Raw genomic sequence first — 20,089 nt, forward strand, 5'->3', positions numbered from 1 at the left:
CAGCCACACACGTACAACTGCAAACATACAAGCATACAGCCACACACAGAGGCGCATGCAGCTGCACATGCAAACCATCATGCACATGCAGCCACACAGACACACACAGAGCCAGAGAGCCAACACCTGGCGACACGGCCATGTACATGCACACACCACACAGAGGCATACAGTCCATGCCCCCCCCCCCCCCTTTTTTTTCCCTGTTTCCTTTTTTTTTTCTCCAGGCACCTTTTGAGGAGCCTCCTGTTACTTGAAATGTTCTTCTAAATCCGTCTATCCTTCTGTTCAGCTGGAATTTCTGTCCTACCCCCTTGCTGGGTGGGAGATACTCAGTTATTTTTGTGTGACTTGACACCCTCACCAGCTGTCTTTATCTCATCTAAATGTTCTTCAGACACATGAGTAGGTCCTGTGCCAGCAGCCAGAGCTCCTTCACCTACCTCTTGTCACTCAAAGGCTCCGTGTTCCTTACAGGCCGTGCAGCAGTAGGCAAGATCAGCCTGGTCTGGCCTCTCTCCAGGAGGAAGGCAAGACAAGGGAGCTAGAAACAGATGCTGGGTGCTCTGGTGACATAAACTGAAGGCACAGATACCTGACTGCATGATGACCCGATGTCCTTATGAATGTGGCCAAGGTAGCAGGAGCAAATCAGGTGCAAGTAAGCATAAACTACAGCAATGCAAGAGTAAGAAAAGCAAAGTTCACGCTTCAGCAGGTGCCAATGAATGCACAGTGAGCCAAGAAATGTGGTACGTGCATTGCTGTGAGTTTGGCACGGTAAGTTACACAACAAATTTTTTGATCAATCCCATCACCATAAAAATAAATAAGCAGCTACCTGCAGTCATCTCCTCCTGTACTTATCACATACTTGTCATCATGAGAAAAGCGGATGTTGGTAACATGTGCAGAATGCCCAAAATACCGCTTGTGTTTGGCCTGTTGGAAAAGGAAGAGAAGTTCTGGACTTCAGTATGCCAGCCTAGCATTAAAAAGTGACAGCTGACTTGTGAGTGTATGCATAACCACACCCTCTGCAGCACTCGTGTGGGAGCTCCCGGTAATCCAAACTCAGCACCCAGCTCTGGGAGGTGTGGCCTTCCCAGCAGCTGGAAGGTGGCTACCCTGCCACCTGCGAGCGGCTTTCCTAGGGACAGCCAGTCTGCCACATGGCTCCCACGCTCCTGCAACCAGCGCTGGCTGGGAGCAGCCTGGAGCTGACCTGTTGGGCCGTGCACTTCGGACTCCTTAAAAACATACACTAAGGAATTTGGACATGGGGAAAAGCAAGCTGCTTAGATTAAAATAAAATATCTACTTACAAATTTTTCTGTGCATGGGAAATCAAACAGTTTCACCAGACCAAAATCATCGCCTGTGACTATATTTAGGCCAGCGTGGGTCACACATGCACAATTAACATCTGCTTTATCTGCATTTCGCGGCCAAATTCCAATGACTTCGTCTCCAAGAATGCTGTTCAGAAAGGAAGTTAAAAAAAGAACATTAGACCATAAGACTTGTGGTTGCTCTTGTCCAGAGCATGGTGAGGCAACAGCCTGTTAACTGCCTTCTTTAAAAATATTTTCCCTCTAAAAAACCATTGCCTGTGTTCTCATAATGGAGAGCATCACAAGAATACATCTTTGGTGCGTGGCACCTAAATCATCTCTAATCATAAATCATGAGGTTTTCTCCTGTGAAACCACTCCCATTGTTTTATACAAGGAGCTTGAGCAACTATGGGCTTTTCCCTTCCTCATGGGCAAGTACTGTACCCTCCCCTTGGTGATTTTTTTTTTTTTTTTAACAGTAACATTCTCTTCCCTTAGCCTGAGTTTCGAATGAGTGAATACTTGTTTGGATCTGAGTATTTCTCAAAATAGCTTTTTTTTTTCCCCCTTAGCTGAGGTTTCCTTATAATTGTTTACCCACATGTTAACTGTCTCATTCACAAAAGCTGTGAAGAGCCCTTAGAAATTAGTAATTTGGGGCAGAATTTTTATGCCTAATTACGGAGCAGTAAGAGTGGGAGGATTCTAACTTATCTTCTCCTAAACATCTGCCTGTACTATCATCCCACTGTTCACTGTCAGATCTGCTTCTGGCCTGTTCCACATTCTACAGCAAGTGCACAACCGTGGTTTTGTAATCACGTGTGAAGGGTCCTATGTAAGTCTATGTCAATAAATATATTTTAATGGTACCCACAACTCCTTTCTATACAATCAGCTCATGTTTCCATGCCTCCTATGCTGCTTGTGCTTGCTGATGTGGGATAAGGTAGCACCTACGCCAGCATGCCAATGAAAGTGAACCTGCAACAGCACAGAGCAACGCGAGGGGCAAAGCACTTCACTGTTGGAAGGCTGGGACAAATGGCAACAAGCCTGAGTGGATATAAGACAGTGACACATGACAGCATTAATAATGTTACACAGAGACAGCATGACACCAACCAGCTTCAGCAACTGAAAAAGATGTGTAAGAGCTTTAGGGAAGGGGAGCGTGTGATTCCTCTTTCAGAGTTGTCAACCCCCAGGGACATTTCATGTATTTGGTTTACACAGTCTGATCCTGTGCACTGTATTGTATGCAGTACTGCGCTCATCCTCAGTCAGGTAGAACTTTGTTCCTCAATTTCTCACCTTGTCCATGTGGCCCATGTAATCTTCTCTATCATGGCAGGATCAGTTATTTGCTTTCCTAGTGGTACCTCATGAACTTGACGCTTATAGGCACCAGTTGATACCTGAAAGCAGGAAAGGAAAAAGCTAGAAATTTTGCCAGAAGTGCATCAATTTATCTTTTAAAAAAATTTCCAGCAATAATAGTCTTAGCAAGTAGTATCAGCAAATAAACATCACAGATAACCATTGTTTTTCTCCTCATTAGCTATAATTATATGTAATATAAAGTAATAACAATGTTACAGGATGATAATTGAATGAGGTGTTTATATGCATACTACATAGTTGATGAATTTCCTTTTACTCTCTTGCTTATCTCAACCCAATTTTACTAAATTTAGAAGGAAATCTCCCATGTGAATTCAGCTATGATATGCATCCCAACCTAGAGAAAGGGTTCTATATTGAGCTTATAGTCCACAATTTTATTTTAAGGCAATGCATATGACACTGGGGATAAGAGAATACCTTGCCCTCAGCACACTGCTAATCTTTTAAGGGAACTGAGCGATATTGCAACTGCAGGATATGCAGAACCCAGGGGAAGACCCAACTATTTAGAAAGAAAAAGGCGACTTTATAGCTCTGTGAACATCGTAAGGGCAATCTAAGTTATCTGATCTGCATCAGAAAGTCTCCCCTACCCTTTCTTACCTCCATCTTGTTATTATGTTTGATAGCAAGTAAGTCACAATAAATAGAAATAAGCATGGTCCTTTGTGAGACATACCTGTATGTACTTGCTGTCTGCAGAAAAATCCATCTGGATGACAAAACTTGCAATGTCTTTGCAGTAGCCTATTCGGTTTAGGGTTGTACCTTGAGTGAGATCATAAAAATCTACAGTATGTTCTTGTGAACCCACAGCCAAAAACCTGTTATCTGGGCTGATCCTAGACAATAAAATATGGAATGAAGATATAATTTACCGTTTCTGTGCAACATTTTCTTCTGCTTCCTATGATAACACAAAGGGACAAACTTACCTTACTGTGAAACAAGAAAAACCTTTTATCAATAGCGAGATTAAATCCAAACCAAACACCGATGCTTAGATGCTTAATGAGAAAGACTGAGGTTGTCATACATAGTGAACTGGTGTTAATGTTGCGCTTGTAGAAAGTGCACAGCACAATATGCAGAGTAACACCAATCCTCCATGAGAAAACAGGATTTGCAATTTTATAATGTGTTATATTAACTTCCAGAATCATAACTCCACAGTATACAAATTACTGAAGTGGATATAACTGAATTATATCAGTTTGAAAAAAGAGTGTGCTATATAAGGTGTATGTATATATAAGCTTAAGGTATCTGTCAGTCAGCCAGTAAATACATTTCATGATTTCATGCAAGTTTCAACAAATAAGGAATTACAAGAAAAATGGAAATCAACTCTGAACTGGGTGGACTATTTCCTGAGCAAGGGCTGTGTATTTAGAGAACTTCAAGTGAAGTTTTTTGACATACCTAATATCCTGAATTGCAGACTTCCTGTCTCGCTTTTTGCCCCAAACCTTAAGGCTGTTAACAAGTAAAATAACAAATTCTCCATTCTTCATGCCGATTGCAACCATCTCACCATCAGGACTATAGGCAGCACATCTTGCTGGATGGCCTAGATTGACTTTGTTCAGCAGTTTCTGTATTAACGAAAGCAATAGTATCATACCTGTACTGTAGAAAGCTATCAAGTAAATGGAAAGTTTCCAAGCAAAACTTATAAAAGCCACTTATTAAAAACAAATTCTGTTTCGTTTCCTCTAAATATAAATCTGAAATTGCACATAAAAGTCACATCCCACGAGGCATATGTTGCTAAACAGAATTCAAAATATAAATCTATCTTGTTGCAGGATGACTTCAATTTTGACATCAGAAAGAATACTGTTTAGCAAAAAATGGTGAAAACTCAGTTTCCTATTCTATTTAAAAGGCTGTTTTGATAGTGTCTATACTGGTGAGCAGGATGGAGGGGGGAGTGTAATTTTATTTTATTTGCTACACGTAAACAATAAAATGTTCTTGCAGTTTCATTTACCTGATTGTACTAACAGTATATTCATTTTTCACGTTAAAAATTATCCCGTTTATTCACGTTAAAAATTCATTGCTGATAAATGCAATTTGACATTGGAAAAAAAAATCCTGATTTACATACATGCAACATGATCAATTCTAAAAAAAGTCTCTAGAAACGAGGGAGTCATGCTTGCCAGTGAGGCAGGCTTATTGTCAGGGTCTGTGTGTTAGCCAATTATCTGAGTTACCCAATGTCAGCACAGAATTAAAATGCTCCCTTAATGCATGCCAGTCTGTACTTTTAGATCAAAATCTCATTTTTTAAATAATGTTTGTTAAGCAATAAAAGGCACTCCATCAGCATAAATGCTTTTATGTAACTGCATTTCTCTGCAAATAGCTTGCTTCTGGAAAGTGTGGCATGCTACTTCACCAAGAACTTACCTTTTCACATGGCCACATAGAAGGAAAAGAACAGTACTAAAATAGAAAAAACATGCTGGTCTTTTTATGTGGCCTCTCAAAGGTGCACGTGGCTGGAGGTGTGCACATTGTACAGTTGGAAAAATGCAGGGGTATATAAAATTCTCACTTTTAATCACGTTCTTTTCTATTAGTGATACTCACTTTGTCACACAGGTCCCAGATTCTTGCTGTTCCATCATTACTTGCAGAGATAAATATGTCTTTTGAGGGGTGAGTTGCTAAGCCCCAAATTTCCCCTTCCATGTGACAGTCAATTAACAAGTTTGAAGCAGCATTTTTTTCTCCTACTTCGAGGATTTCCCCATCTTTTGTTCCCACTAAAATTTTCCCCTGTCCATAGGGAAAAGAGAGAAAGAGAGAGAGATGGTTTGTCAATATAGCAGATACAGTATCACTGGCAGTAAAATACCAACATATTATAGATATATCTGTGATAACTCATCTTGATTTATGCTGCTTGTCCATGCAGCATCTTAAAAACAGGAGAGTACAACACTTCCACATCTCAAGACCTGATATCATGTTCCGGTATTACAGTTGAGTAATGGCAGTGGACTTACATTGTGCCATTAAGGATTTTTATTCAGAACAAAGTGTTTCCATACCAGTTGGTAAAGTATGATTTTCATACCTCTAAGGTGACTTAATATCATTTTGGGGCAGTAACATAAAAATCTAAACAAAGTGTTAGATTCAGTTAGACTGTCACAGAGAGCATCTACTCTAGCTATACTGTCACTGTCTAAACTGCAAGAGTTTTCTCAGCAAAAACTTGGAAAAAGCATATATATTCATACAGCTTAGAAGAGTCTCTTCCTAAATGTTCCCCATCTGATCTTCACCAACAACAATATCCAGTGATGTGTGCCAATTTGTGGAATCTGCCACGTTGGCTCACTTACTTTTCCTCTGCAGACGGAGCGCACACACTCGATGAGCTGGCCTGTCTCAAGCTGAAATGCTCGACACCGTTTCATCTTTTGATCCCATAGCTTTACAGCTCCCCCTTCTTTAGTGCTGAAAAGGAGTTTATTGTGTTATACAGATGTCTCCTGCACGGGCTACAACAAATCTCATCTGTAAATCCTATCAATATTCTTCTGATTACTTAAATAATAGAACATAAATACAGTAGAAGGTGATTCAATGTAAGGACACCTTGCTACCCTGTAATATAAAGTAAATAATAAAAATATGGTAGATAACACTCACACTTCATGTTTTAAACAGTAGCATACCTAATATGTAAAAAGCAAATTGTTCTCTTGTCACTTAATCTCAAATCTCTGTTGTGGAGATAAGGTCTGCAAAGTTGATATTACTTTTAATAAATAGAAGAACTTACTACTCACAAAGTCTCCACTGGGAGAGGCAGTCTGTAGGTTGACAGAATTTAAAAAATTAACCAAAAAATTGCCAGTCTGGCAGAAGGTCAGGCCACAATGAGACCACACAGGTGTTTATATCATTTCTAATTTGAAGTTCAGGACATCCTTTGTGGATGTATGCATTACTATGACCCTCAAGTGTCTTACCTAATAGTCTTTTACTTACTAAGACTCCTGGGCATGCTGTGTGTCACTTAGATTGAAATTTAGATTGAAATTTCTACAGGACAGACGTGGTTTATCCCTGGGAACCATTCGGTATGTCTAGTGCATTACTTATATTAAAATAATGTAAGAGAGAAAAGAGTTGTGCACTTTAGGAAGAGTATATGTCTTACGGTCTCTCCTTGCCTCCTGTAACAATGAGTCCATCCCGAAGAGTTGTGTACATTGTAAACACTGGCCCTGTGTGAGCCTTTGCCACAAGTCTAATCAGAAAATGATCCTTCCAGACGTAGACATCTCCATTTATGGCACCAGTAAATGTAAGGTTATTCTGCAACAAATAGCAATGATCTTTGATATAATAAATATCTCAGCATTTTTGATCAGCTTGAATTAAAATTATTTTAGCTACTGGACTTCCTGAGAAAATTCAACTGTAATCAATGTAGGAACCATATGCACTGAGAAGAATGAGTTTAATGACTGCACTCTAATGGTGTTTCTTTGAGATGATTAATATGGAACACAATATTAAGCACTTTTTGACAACAAAGTCACTTGTTTGGGCACCAGCATGAGGATTTGCGCCACAGAATGCCTGATCATGGAAGCCTAAATGTATACACTTACATTTCACACATTAGTACCATAGTCCAGGGGGTGGATGGTTAGGAGAAAGGATTATTTTTTTTTTGAATTGGTGATTTCTGTAATTTATGCTTAATTTTTGTGAAGGTAATTTCTATGGAATTTCTGGATGAAGCAGAAGCTATTTCAGAGCATGGTAGCATAGTAACACTGCTTTTTCACTGTTAATATGCATTGTTTTCCGTAACTACGAAATCAAAACCATAGAATTGCGGTTCCTTACTGAACATTTGCGATCACTAGTATATGTCATACCAAACACTGTCAACAGGGAAAAAAAAGGGTGCAGAGCCTATACACAAAATTACAATACAATGCACTGTCATTAATAAAAAATGTTCTCTGACAGAGAAACCCAACCTGGTTTAGAAAACTTACATGAAGATCTAAAGGTGTACAAGTACCACGTTAAAAGTTTAAGTATTAAGCAAGAACTCCCATGGTTTTGCACTGGATTTCAACAAAAGGAAATTGACACTTGCAGTTTTAATAAAAAGGTATTATAAAATTTTGTAGCAAGTAATTTGAACTCACTGCTCCGAAGGCAACAGAAAGCATGGTTTGCATTTTCGCATCTTCCATGGAACCAATGACTCCTTTTTTATAAAGCAAAGCACTGCCAGCTAATGTCCAGAACTTCATGTGTTTTACCCCAACAGACACAAACTGAGTGTCTGAATCTGGGCGGAACTCTACAACGAATATCCTCTCCAGGTGTCCTCCCCTGCTAGCAACTTTAGCCCCTGTTTTAATTAGGAAAGGATAAAAATAGTTAATTTTATCTGCAAAATTAAGATCTGATATGATTTTATAAAACAAATTGACCTGGTATTGGATTAGAAAACTGTTTCAGATGCTGCAAGCTAAGCAAATCCCAACATTATTGTGTATCAAACATCTTAATTCATGCAATGTGCTTGATCCCTGGTTATTCCATTACATTTGACAGTTTTAGGATCATAATAGCATGACTCGTCTCCTTGGTCACTGAAATAACAACACAGAAATTCTGAGTATCATCAGTAAGTTGCCATCTGGTGAAACACACAGGGAAGCTGACACTCAAGAATTAGTGTCTCTGACTCTTTGAAAACACCAAGGCACCTGCACGTTGGCTACATCAGGCCAACAGCCACTAGTAGCGCACTTTCAGAGATCTGGGCGCAAAGTCCACATGCACGAATTAAATCCAGATTTTCTGCTCCCAGAAAAAGCAGGCCAAAAAGATGAGCATTGCTACCGCTACTCTTAAAGAACCTTTAAAGCACAGTAGGACTACTGCATTTCCTGAGAAACCTGCTCTGTTCAGGGACATTGGACATTCTTTAAGAACGTCTTTTTGATATAACCACTCATAGCAATTAGGAAAATGTAACGCCTGCTCCTGAAGTGGAGGAGACAGGCAGTAAGCACAGGTATGTGCAGGGATAACTAAAAATCTGTGGAATTTTTGAAGTAAAGCAGGGAAACATCTGGTGAGTTGAAACCCTCCTCTTCTGCCCTCCAGAATTTTCAAAGGTGATAATTCTTTTCTGGAAATGACTTTCCAAAGGCCTAACTACTGCATACAATTTCAAGTTCAAGCAGTTTCAGAAGAAAAAGAAAATACTTCCCTTAATTTTACAGAATTTTATATTAAACGTTCTTTCCTTAACTTACTTCTATTCATAATAGAAATTTAAAACTTATTTTCGTGTTAATATTTTCTAGCACATTGTTATCTCATTTCATTGAGTTTTTAACTTTTAGGGAGCCATGACACTTGGAGTAAGAACACCAGTGCCAAGGGCTTGAAAGGAAAACCAAATAATTGTACTCAGATCTGCTAGACCGAAGGAATGTGTTTTCAAGAGTTACCTTCTTGCCACCTCCATACTGTGATAGTATGTTCTGGATCAACTCCCACTGAAACCAGAAGTTTGCCAGTTGCACTGAAGTTGACATAGTTGACCCCTTTGGTATGGAAGCAACGTAGCATTGAAATTGTTTGTTTACTCATAGCATCCCATATATGAATTGTGGGAGTTGTACCTAAATGTAAAAAGATGTATTAGAAGAGAATTAATTCAGTATGTCAGAAGCTTCAATGCAAAATACACATTTTTTCAAGAACATTTAACCTAAACAGACACTTATTATTATTTAAGATTAACACTACTCAAAAAAATCATAAGAGCTTGCAAAAAACACGGGGAAATTATTGTATTTCATGAAGACAAACTCTAAAAGAACAACATAACATTTATGAAGAATATCATGCAAAAGAAATTGTAGATGTTTCACTTGTATCCGCGATTCACACAGATACAATGAGGTAACATGAGACTTTTACATAACTCTGCTGACCAAGATTCACAAACAAATCAGCCTTACCTGTAAATTCTGTCATATCACCTGCATTGTGAGAGCAATGGCAAATGAGGAAGCACCAAGGGAAAACAATAGGTGAAATAAGTCATGTTTCTAATGCTGAAGTGCCAGCATCAGCACCAGAAGGAAAAAAAAAAATTAAAAAATTGAAAATGGATATGGATTAAATCAACAAAACAAATAAGCAGGAATACTGTTGAACTTTTTTGGGCATATTGTCTTTCATACACAAATATAGCAACAATATTTAGTACTTTTCATTTTAAAATTGGCATTTAAAAGAAATGTTAAAGGCATGCAGGTTTTTTTTAAAAAATTTACTAACTTTAAAACTAAAACGAATCTACAGTTATACAGGATATCAACCAAAATCAGAAACACTGATTTCATGGGCTCTTACTGACAGAAAAAGGGGCTTTAACAGACATCTGTTCTACATCACAGAAATCAGTATTTTGAACCACAGCTCTGACTGTATGTCTTGATTTTTGTGTTTACTCGACAATCAAATTAAAAGTAACAGCACTCAGTACAGGTGGCCAAAGATGGTTTGTCAAGGTGTTCATCTACTGCCATTTTTCTGTCTCACTGTTAAATTACTTACTACAGAAGTTATGGACTTGAGCATCCTTCCAGAGTAAAATGATTTAAAATGACTCCATTATTTTTCATTAAATTAATTATCCTATTTGGGATAAATGATCCTGCATTTTTCTGTAGAGTGTTTTCTCCTGGAAAAGGACTAATGGTTTTAGGATCAGCCCTTACTTGTGTCATAAATTCTGCAGAGATTTCACTCTAATTCTTTCATTTTCTGTATAGCTTTTGTAGTTCTGCACAGGAAATGTTCATTATTGTATTTTCACAGCTAAGCATTTTACTGCTAAACAGTGCCATGGATACAAGAAGGAAAGAGGGAATTCTGGAAATCTTATGATTATGGATTAATGAGTTGATTTAGCACAGTTTATAAAAACTTGCTTTCTGAAATAGCATTATATTACAGTTAACTCTAAAATCCAGTGACTCACAATCAGAGATGAAACTACTACAGGTAGACTCAAATCATAAGAAAATCCTGAGGCTTTATTATCTCTTTAAAATCAAATTTAAAAAATTGATGACAGTAACAGTGGCAAGTCCTAGTAAAATTCCTACACAGAAAAGCCCAAAATAAATCAGTGCCCCTGATAATTCTTGAGTAAAACTTTGTTATATGGAGAGTCACCTACCGATCTGGCTGGTTGCCACAATATTTTTATACTTTGGGTGCTGATTCACAGTTAGGCAGAGAATGTCATCAGTATGCTCCAGGTAGAAACTCTGACTACCTAATAAAATTCAAACATGGTTTTATTCATGACAGTATCAAAGAAAGAACCACAACTGAAGCCAAGAACATTTAAGCAGCTTGATGCTACACGCATGCTGTGCTCTCTAAGGGATATTTGGATGGAGAGCAATAAGTATGTTGAGAGCTGCTTTGCTTTCATTCCCAGGCACCATTACCAAACGCACTATGAATGTAATCACTAACACATACATATAAAAGCAGTATTTAGTAAACTAGCTACGTCCGGGAAACCAGGACTCAGTCCAAGAATCATCCCGTAGCCACGTAACTGCAAGAAAAAAACAAAACTGGCAAACACACAGACCAGGTTTCCTGCTTAATTGAAGTAGTCAATGGGAAGCAAAGAGGAGAGCACAGCCCTGGGAAGTTTATGCTCTGCACTGTTCTCCCAAGGGGAATGGCCCAGAAAGAAAAGCAGGGACCATGCTTCCCAGCTCTATTGGTCAGAGACTGCGTTAGGGCAAGAGTCCCCCAGGGTCAGCAGATGTGACAGCTTTTCTGCCTCTGCCTCTCCTCGGCAGCAGAGCCGCTGAGTGTGCTGCTGTCACCATTCGGTTCACTGTTGCACCAAGAGGGAAGAGAATAAAGTCAGAACTACTGGCTTTGTTTCTTAAGATATATGGAGAATATGCAGTTGTTGGTGCTACAACTCAGAGCTAGCTGTGTAGCTGTGGTTTTTTTGTTTGTTTGTTTTCCCATTACCCAAAAAGTCAGGGAATATTTCTACTCCTTCCAAAGAGCAGTTTACTCACATTGCATTGCATCAAAATGTATTCTTCCCTGGAGTATGCCTTTGCTAACATAACTTAGAATGAAACAGTGGATTTTATTGCTCCTAAAATTTTAAGGATGCTCAACATTTCATATCTCAGGCGCTCCCCTCTGAGAAAGCAATTCCTATGTCTTTAGTGTGGATCTTAGCAAGGCCTAACTGCAGAAGTAAGACAGTTTTTCCTCACGCTTCCAAACAGAATCTCATACCTCCTGAAAGGAATAGGACAGCTCTACAGGATGACCTCAATAGCAGAACTTGTCAGATGAAGAAATAGCCATTGAAATTACTTTGCGTTATTTATCCAGATGCAGAATGTGAAAAACTTGCAGGAATGTTAAAAAACTATGACTTTCATACAGAAATCTTTCATTTTTACAGTATTTTTTGTCTCAAAGTACTGTTTCAAGTTGAATTACCAGTAGAAAGATTTTGAACTATGCCTGCTGCAGCTGTGTGGAAAATAATATCAGCACCATCATTTAGGTAATGAAGGTTGTTGCGACAATCAAATCCTCTGTATCCAAAAACATGGTCTAAAGCCAGCTCCTAGTCAAATAAAACAGAAAGAAAGAATAAGAATGAAATAGAAGAATAAACAAAGAGGTTAGAGAGTTTGAATCATGTAAGTGAAGTCCGGAAGTCATTGCACAAGACACAAGTATCTTGTAAAAGCAACAACAACAACAAAAAAACACAATTATCTATCCCTGATAAATATATGTGACTTTAAAACGGGTCCAATTTTATTAACCTTTGCATCATAGTTTCACATCTATATAGAACATCTGCTATTTACAAACATCTTTACTTCTAATTGAAGTCTTCAAAATAGACCAAATTCTGACATTAAAGTCCTTATGAGAAGCAAAGGCAGGCTATAAGCAACTCCATAACTAAAACATCAATCAGAGGTGTCTCAGACATTTCATCTTACAATGAGCATTGTCAAGGAAATTTCGTACAGAAAAACACTGCTGGTCAATGGATTGTTGTTAGATTTGCTGTTATAGCAAATGGATCTTAATGGATCTGTCCCAGACACAATTACAGCTTACTTTGTACAATGTGAATGACAGTGACAGACCAAGCAATCGTAAATTGTTCACACAGTCCAGAGAATATTCCTTGTTCAGCATATTTCATGGACATTCCAAATAGCTGGGGGGAGTGGAGGAGAGGGCCTACAGTTTGAGGAAAACAGTATGTCCCCAGATAAATAAGCAAAGTTCATAATTCAAAATCACGCAATTTTTGTAATTCAAAATAATGCACATGATTTTGTATGTGCAAAAGTGCCATTTCTGACTGGATTTCCATTGGGGTTATTTAGTGAGTGTGGGTTCTGCTGTGGATGAACATACACCTTAGCTGTACCTGTCCTTCAATATAATACACAAATTTTGGGTGTGGAAAGATCTGTTGTTACAGGTAAACTTCAATACCCTGAATCCAAGCTTTTTTTGTGCCAGAGGTTGCTGGCTATCATGTCTTCTGGTGTTTGCTGTCAGTGCTGAGAACACTACTTAGAAGTTTCTTTCCCTTTTCTTCTGCCTATAAACAACTTCAGCTGTGCTCAAAATAGGGATGAATTTCACCCAGCGCATATTACTTCTAAAGCAAATTAATAAATACTAAGTCTGACCTCAACCAGTTTCTTTTTTTTGTTGATATTGTTCTTTTGCAGTTTTTCAGGTTGAGGAGCAGCTCTGCTAACTGGCGGCCTGAAACAAACACATGTAAAAAAGAAGACAATCAGTATGTTTGAAAGCAAAACTAATCCTGTAAAACCATAGTATATGTTTTACAAGTGAACAAGAAATGGCCAATTGCAACTACATGTTTAATGCCTAGATTTTAGAGTTTCATAATAAACAAACAAAAATCATATGCATTTTGATAGACGGAGCAGAAATAACATTCATGTAGATTTTGTGGATGAGTGGCAGAACAGACCACCTTACACCAATTTTTATTTTTAAATTCTGGTTTAAATAAATAAAATAAATGGTTTAAAATAAATTCTGGTTTAAATAAATGGTTTAAATCCATAGGAAAGTCCCGGAATACCAACAGATAGTAAATTGTTGCTTTCAGAAACACTCTAAAAGACTTTCCACATCTGAAGTTAACCTTCCTCCAACCTTGCTTCTTCTGAGAAATCCCATCACAAAACCTTGACTTGACATTATTAAAATCTTCCCAAAATCACATTAAAGATACAAGTATTACATTTTAGTCTGTGTAAGTCACTTATCAGTGTGAATTTTAAAAAGTCTAAGGCCAGCGAAGCATCTTTATATAATTACAGTTGCTGAAAGTAACTAAAAATACAACACAGACTGAAAAAAAATTGTGCAAACAACATCTGTTACAACATCAGATAACACCTACTGCCATGAAATGTACTAACTGGAAGGCAACAGGCTACAGTTAACAGAGAAATGATTATATGGGAGGCAGCAAAGGGTGTATTTGACTTGATCCTTCCAAGAAAAAAAGAAGAGGCACAAACCTAACAGGAGTAGAGGGTGCTCAGCCTCTAGAAGTTTATGACCTAACAAAACCAAATCCTGCTGCACTGACTCCAGTCTGGATGACTATTACGCTAATTTGAGCATAATCATTACCCTTTTCTGGTAATAGAAATTCAGGAGGCTAAATTCTAACCCTGTCAACAACAGAACAGACCCATAAAAATTGTATTGGATTATCAGAGAATTTAGCCCATATAATTTTAGCCTAGATTTTTCATCATGTTTGATCAACTGTTAGTCAGAAGATGGATCTTGCTAGAAGGTTGGAATAGAAGTGGTGATAGCAAAAGAATAAAAACAGGTATTATGATTAAATGCTTGCTTCAAAACATCACTTGATGGCTGCTGTTATTAATATGAAAAGCAACACTGCATGCCTTTAAACTCCAATTGCAGATTCTGGAGACAGGATTAAACAGGGTTCTGTAAGTAAAAACAAAACAAAACAAAACACCTGGCCTCAATTTATTTAATTGAGGCTTGAATCTGGAAAGTATTTTTGCAGTTGAAGATTTCAAAAATGAATGAACTTGATACACATCATAGATGCTGTGAAATTTTGATTTTTCTTGTCCTTACACTGTAACTACCACTAATTCTTTTTTTTTATTTTGCAAAAGTCATTTCAGAAGAGTGAAATACCTTTTGCTTAGCGGGAACTGATTTTTCTAGAATTGTGTTTTTATGAAAGCTATTAAAGACAACATTTGACAAAATGCATAGCTAGAACACATTGCTACACAATTAGAATACTTATTGCAGAAATAGGTAGCATGAAAATCTGAGCTCCAAAAAAGACACAACAGAACTGAAAGTAAACAGACCAACCCACTTCTCAAGCAAACAAACTCACTAAGTACTAGCAAAGTACATTATTAGATCTTTTGACAGTAAAAGAGTAAAAGAGTTAGTTACCTTGATCCCCTTGTAAGCAGCAAACAAAGTCAAGTAAGAAACTTAATACAGTTTAGGTGTACTTCTGACCACTTTACTCATGCACAAGCATTTTTAGAGTTGATCAGTCATTCCCATGTGGCACAAAACATGCTATTCAAGCATGCCAGCAAAAACTAAAACAGAAATTAAAGAGTGCACCAGTCTACAAATTCAGAAACATCATCCCCTGGCATTACGGGGTGCATTCTTAACTCAAGATCCTACAGGACAGGGAGGGGAAAAAAAGGAAGCTACATAAATGCTTCCTGCACACTTTATGCTGAAGGAGAATGTGATTCCGTGTGTTTCTTTATTTTCAGGTGCCTAACAGGAATGGCAACTGGTAGAACATAACATTCTTATAAGCACTGTTAAAGAGTTTCACACAATGGATGCTTGTTTTCTATCCTAGTTCAGCTTGCAATTTAGCCTGATAATTGTTCTCTGTTAGGCCAACTTATGTACAGGGACAGCTTGTACTTTTTGTTCACAGGGAAACAAGTACCTTTATTTTCTCTGGAAGTGGTCAATCAAGTCGTGTTACATAACCATCAACGGTAATTGGACCAAATAGCAGTGCAATCACCAGTAGAGAAGGGGTAGAAGAAGTTATTATAAAACTTAATTCTCTTGCAAAATAAAAACACTATGTGATGCTAGAACAGAAAAAGCACTTTCAACCCAGATTTACTAAGGCCTTTGAATCATCACTTATAAAAATAATAAATTCTTTTCCTGTACGCCTCCTGCTCTTTTTTCTGTTTTAGTGTAATCTTAAAATGGATCATTTTCACATTTCTTTACCTTGACATATCTGTTGAAGTTTATGACAAGAGCAAGCCAAAAATTTTTTATGAAAGCAAGAGAACACTACCACTATGACATGACTAATAATCAGTAGATAGTAAACATGAGATTTAATTTGGAAACATACACATACACACACATACTTTTATATACGTATCTATTCACAGTACACAAACACAAATGTTGTGTGCATTCATATATACATACACATGTATACATACACACATATGCATTCATTGACTTATCATCATCTTAATTAAAGAAACATAAAGCAGCATCAATTTGACTTTTGTTTTTAACAAGTCTATAACTAGACCTAATTTATTTTGATAAATAGGATGGCAGTGTCAAGACAAGAAATTTTCACTATAGGACATTGCATATATTTACCCTTTGTGGCCTACACAATCTGCATTGTACATTCACAGCAATCTGTGCTTTTTCTGTGCTGTGTGTTGTTAGTACTTACTTGACAATTCCCTGCCTCCAAAGGAAAGCAAGTTAAAACATAATACAAGTATTAACGGTTTCTTTCCAGTAATGTAAAATAAACATGCTTATGTTATGTTATGGGATGAATGAGTTCCAGGAAAGATAAGACAGTCAGACATTAGAGGGGTTTCAGTCCTTAAGATACTGTGAATACAGCAAATAAAATTTCTGTTACTGATGATTACCTTGATTATATGCTTACACAATTATGCATGGTTATAAATCGGTGAGCTGCCTCCAGATTTAAACTGACCAAATCTCACCCACTCTCTTTACAGGTCTTAATGCAGAAAGGTAAAAAGGTGCAAGTGACAACTCACTTGCTCTCACCTGACAAGTAAGGCTATCTGAAGTGATCAAGACCAGTGAGTAGAAAGAGGAGCCTAAATCCTGAGTGGGATGTATAGGCAGCACTAGGACAGAGAACAACAGTTGGATGTACCAAAAGCTGGGCAGGGGACAGGGAACAGGCTTTTAGAAGAGTGGGGCACCTTGAGGAAGATGCAGTCTTCGAGAATAGGATGTCAAAGCACACAAAAAAAGTTAGATGCATTTAGATAGAAAATATAGGAGAAAAAAAGCTGAACAAAGAAATTGTTACGATAAATTCCATGGGATAGGGATAACCAACACATGTTTTTACAGCACATGGGGTAACTGCTCTCTGAAAAGAGATGTCTCCTGCATCTGTAGCAAGTTGGAAAGAAAACAAATATTCCCTTCTGAGGCCAATGGGAACAGAATTGAACCTTCAGAAACAATGCTGCATGAAAGCAACAAAAACTGAGGTTTGGAGAAGCGACAGATGAACAAAAATGCCCTGACACTGAGAAGGTGACAGGCAGGGCCCAGCAGGACTGGGCAGAGGAAAAGCGTAAGAAAGTCCAACTAGGAGGCTAAGGCATGCATTTAGCTGGCTGCTAACTGGAGAGGGAACACATCTGGATGCTAGACAAAAATAAAAATGAACAAGGACTACTCCCAGGAAGAGAAAGCAAAGGTTAAAGTGAGGTAAGATGATCTACTAGTACATTTGCTTGGATGAGAGAATTAACAACCTGAGATTCAAAAAAACAAACTTCATTTCAGAAAAAAAAAAACCTGCAAAAGAGCTTTGGAAAGCACATTTCCACCAGCTGACAGGAAGGGGCCTCCCAAGAGCTCTAAAACTGCTGCAAAACTCCTAGCTTTAAGGAGAGATTCTGTGAATTCTAAACCTTTGGATTTTCCCATCTCAACATACACAGTAGTTTTATATACAACTTTTCCTGCTTCTGCTTTCCTTTACATTTTGTAGATATCATGAGAAAACAAAAAAGAACAGTATTCAACATGAAGGTACCCTACTTTTTAATACAGTAAATCAAAACAAAACTGAAAAACAAAATCAAAGCAAAACTAGAGGGAAATATCAATTGCAATCTGAAGTATTTTTAAAAGCATAGCACTGAAAAAGCCTTAGCATGGTTGTATTTATCATTTCACATGTATGCTGATGCACTCTTTAAAAAAAAAAAAAGGGTATTGCAGAACGCATGGTGGTGATAGCCATTTTTAAGTTTTTGTAAGGGAAGCTAGTCACTGCATTCACGTGTTATTCTAGTCTCCAAATGTGAAACAAGCAGAAAAGCAGATTAATAAGTACAATCAGTTCTGAATGAAATCTGAATGCCTTTATTTTTGAACAAGTTCATTGTTCTAAACATCTTGTAAAGTTGTTATTTTAAGTAACTATTGCAGATAGTCTGGCTCTAGTGCTCAGAGATGTGTCATACACAATACACCGCATAGACAGGACTATCTGGAAGATCCTTCAGCGACCTGTTCACCTGTTTGCCAAATTGAGCTTCAAGGAACACTCTGTAACATACTTTAGGCAAAATCTAATCTTCTGTCTTTGAGCTAAAAAGTTTAGAGTACCTCATATCATGAGACTTCAGGAGATCTCTCTCCATATACTACCAAGGCCCCAGCACCAACCCAACTTTAGCATGTTCTGTGAAGTCTTTCTCTTTTCTCCAGCTTCCCTCAGGGTTTATGATCAAGTCTGAGCGGAAGTCTGTCCTATTTGTTTCATTTTTCCTTACATAAATTCTGACACATTTTGCAGCTGTGCTCACTGCGTAAGTATAAACATTCAACCAATAGCTTATGGAGAACTCTGGGGCTTGAGGCAGAATGTAACAGGTAGACACGTTAGCATCCTTCCCCTGTGTAACATAACATAAGCTGTATCAGAAACAACGCTTTTTCAATCCTTCCTGGAATACAACCCCCACAGCAAAAAGCCCTCAAAACGCCTGAATATTTCACATCCACCTCAGTGTGGAGAGCATTTCTCACATTCAGACAGAGAAATGTTGGGAACATGTGCACTGCAACAGTATTGGCATCCTGCAGTTCCACACTCACCAAGTGTCACACAAATGCAAAAGACATTTTGCCAGCTTTGTGCTGACCTGTGGGAGAAGCAAAATTGACTCCAAGTTCAATAGGTTAGCAGGAACTGTGAAAATATCAGTCACAATGTGCTCAAGCCTTGGGGACAACTGTGACAAAATCAGCATGCTGCCAAAAACATTTAGGATGCATTAACTTGACATAATGCTGTGAGAAAGTAAAAGTGAATACTCCAAAGGATGCTACTCAAACAGTGGACTTGTGCTGAAATAAGCCAAAAGTTATTTTCTCCACCCCGAAGATGTGTTTTTCCAGACACATTTTGCATCATTCCCACCTACACATAAATACTACACAGATTCACATTCAAAGCTTTTACACTGCACCCGCAAAAGTGTGCATGTAAAAGTGCATGAGCAAATTTTGTAACCATATGCCTAATATTTCACTTTATGGTACAAAGGTTTGTACCGCTTGGAGGCAACTTTGGAAGCTTACATAATTTGGCTCATGTTGTTGTAAAGAAATAAAACAATCAAAAGAATAATGTTTGAAGAGAAAAAATCCGAATTCTTATTTATTATCAGAACATATGGTTACAAATGATGCACAATAACACACTTCAGAACAAGCTCTGAGACAGGTAACTCACGGAAAGTGAGACAAGCCGTATGTTAAGAAAACAGAAAACTAGACAAACATGCTAATGTTGCTTTTTGTTTTCTACACATTCAACCTGCTTAAAAGGGTTTTCCGTCACCAGGTATGTTACAAGTTTTCAGTTTATGCACAGTCATGCAAATCAAACTAAACGAAAGCTGCAAACACAGGACATATGTTAGCTGTTAGTAGAATGCAAAATGCAAATATATCTTTGCCTTTTGTATTAGTAACATAAATGCAATCTTTATGCCAGCTTGTTTTACTTCTTATTGTATAAATTCTTTGCCAGTTAATATGGTCCCAGTTAAAAAGTTAGTCCTTATCTGAAATAAAGCACAATTCCTACGTAACAC

General features: G+C 37.8%; 1 protein-coding gene across 10 annotated transcripts in view; it reads right to left on the reverse strand.

Annotated features, from left to right (window-relative positions):
• The window catches only part of EML6 (EMAP like 6), a 136,338-nt gene that overhangs the window by 3,302 nt on the left and 112,947 nt on the right, over positions 1 to 20,089 (reverse strand). For 8 of the 10 annotated variants that reach the window (XM_080587484.1, XM_080587481.1, XM_080587488.1 and 5 more), the window contains 14 exons: positions 13,547 to 13,625; positions 12,321 to 12,450; positions 11,008 to 11,106; positions 9,779 to 9,799; positions 9,263 to 9,436; positions 7,940 to 8,148; positions 6,931 to 7,088; positions 6,107 to 6,221; positions 5,346 to 5,534; positions 4,167 to 4,339; positions 3,424 to 3,586; positions 2,652 to 2,755; positions 1,326 to 1,479; positions 842 to 942 (listed from right to left, as the gene is read on the reverse strand). In XM_080587484.1, the coding sequence (XP_080443610.1) occupies positions 842 to 942; positions 1,326 to 1,479; positions 2,652 to 2,755; positions 3,424 to 3,586; positions 4,167 to 4,339; positions 5,346 to 5,534; positions 6,107 to 6,221; positions 6,931 to 7,088; positions 7,940 to 8,148; positions 9,263 to 9,436; positions 9,779 to 9,799; positions 11,008 to 11,106; positions 12,321 to 12,450; positions 13,547 to 13,625 (1,869 nt within the window). The remainder of the gene's footprint in view (positions 1 to 841; positions 943 to 1,325; positions 1,480 to 2,651; positions 2,756 to 3,423; positions 3,587 to 4,166; positions 4,340 to 5,345; positions 5,535 to 6,106; positions 6,222 to 6,930; positions 7,089 to 7,939; positions 8,149 to 9,262; positions 9,437 to 9,778; positions 9,800 to 11,007; positions 11,107 to 12,320; positions 12,451 to 13,546; positions 13,626 to 20,089) is intronic. The other 2 variants (XM_080587486.1, XM_080587483.1) reach the window with 1 other exon arrangement.

This window comes from Anser brachyrhynchus (assembly GCF_964034855.1).
Source record: "Anser brachyrhynchus genome assembly, chromosome: 3".
NCBI classification, from domain to species: Eukaryota; Metazoa; Chordata; class Aves; order Anseriformes; family Anatidae; genus Anser; species Anser brachyrhynchus.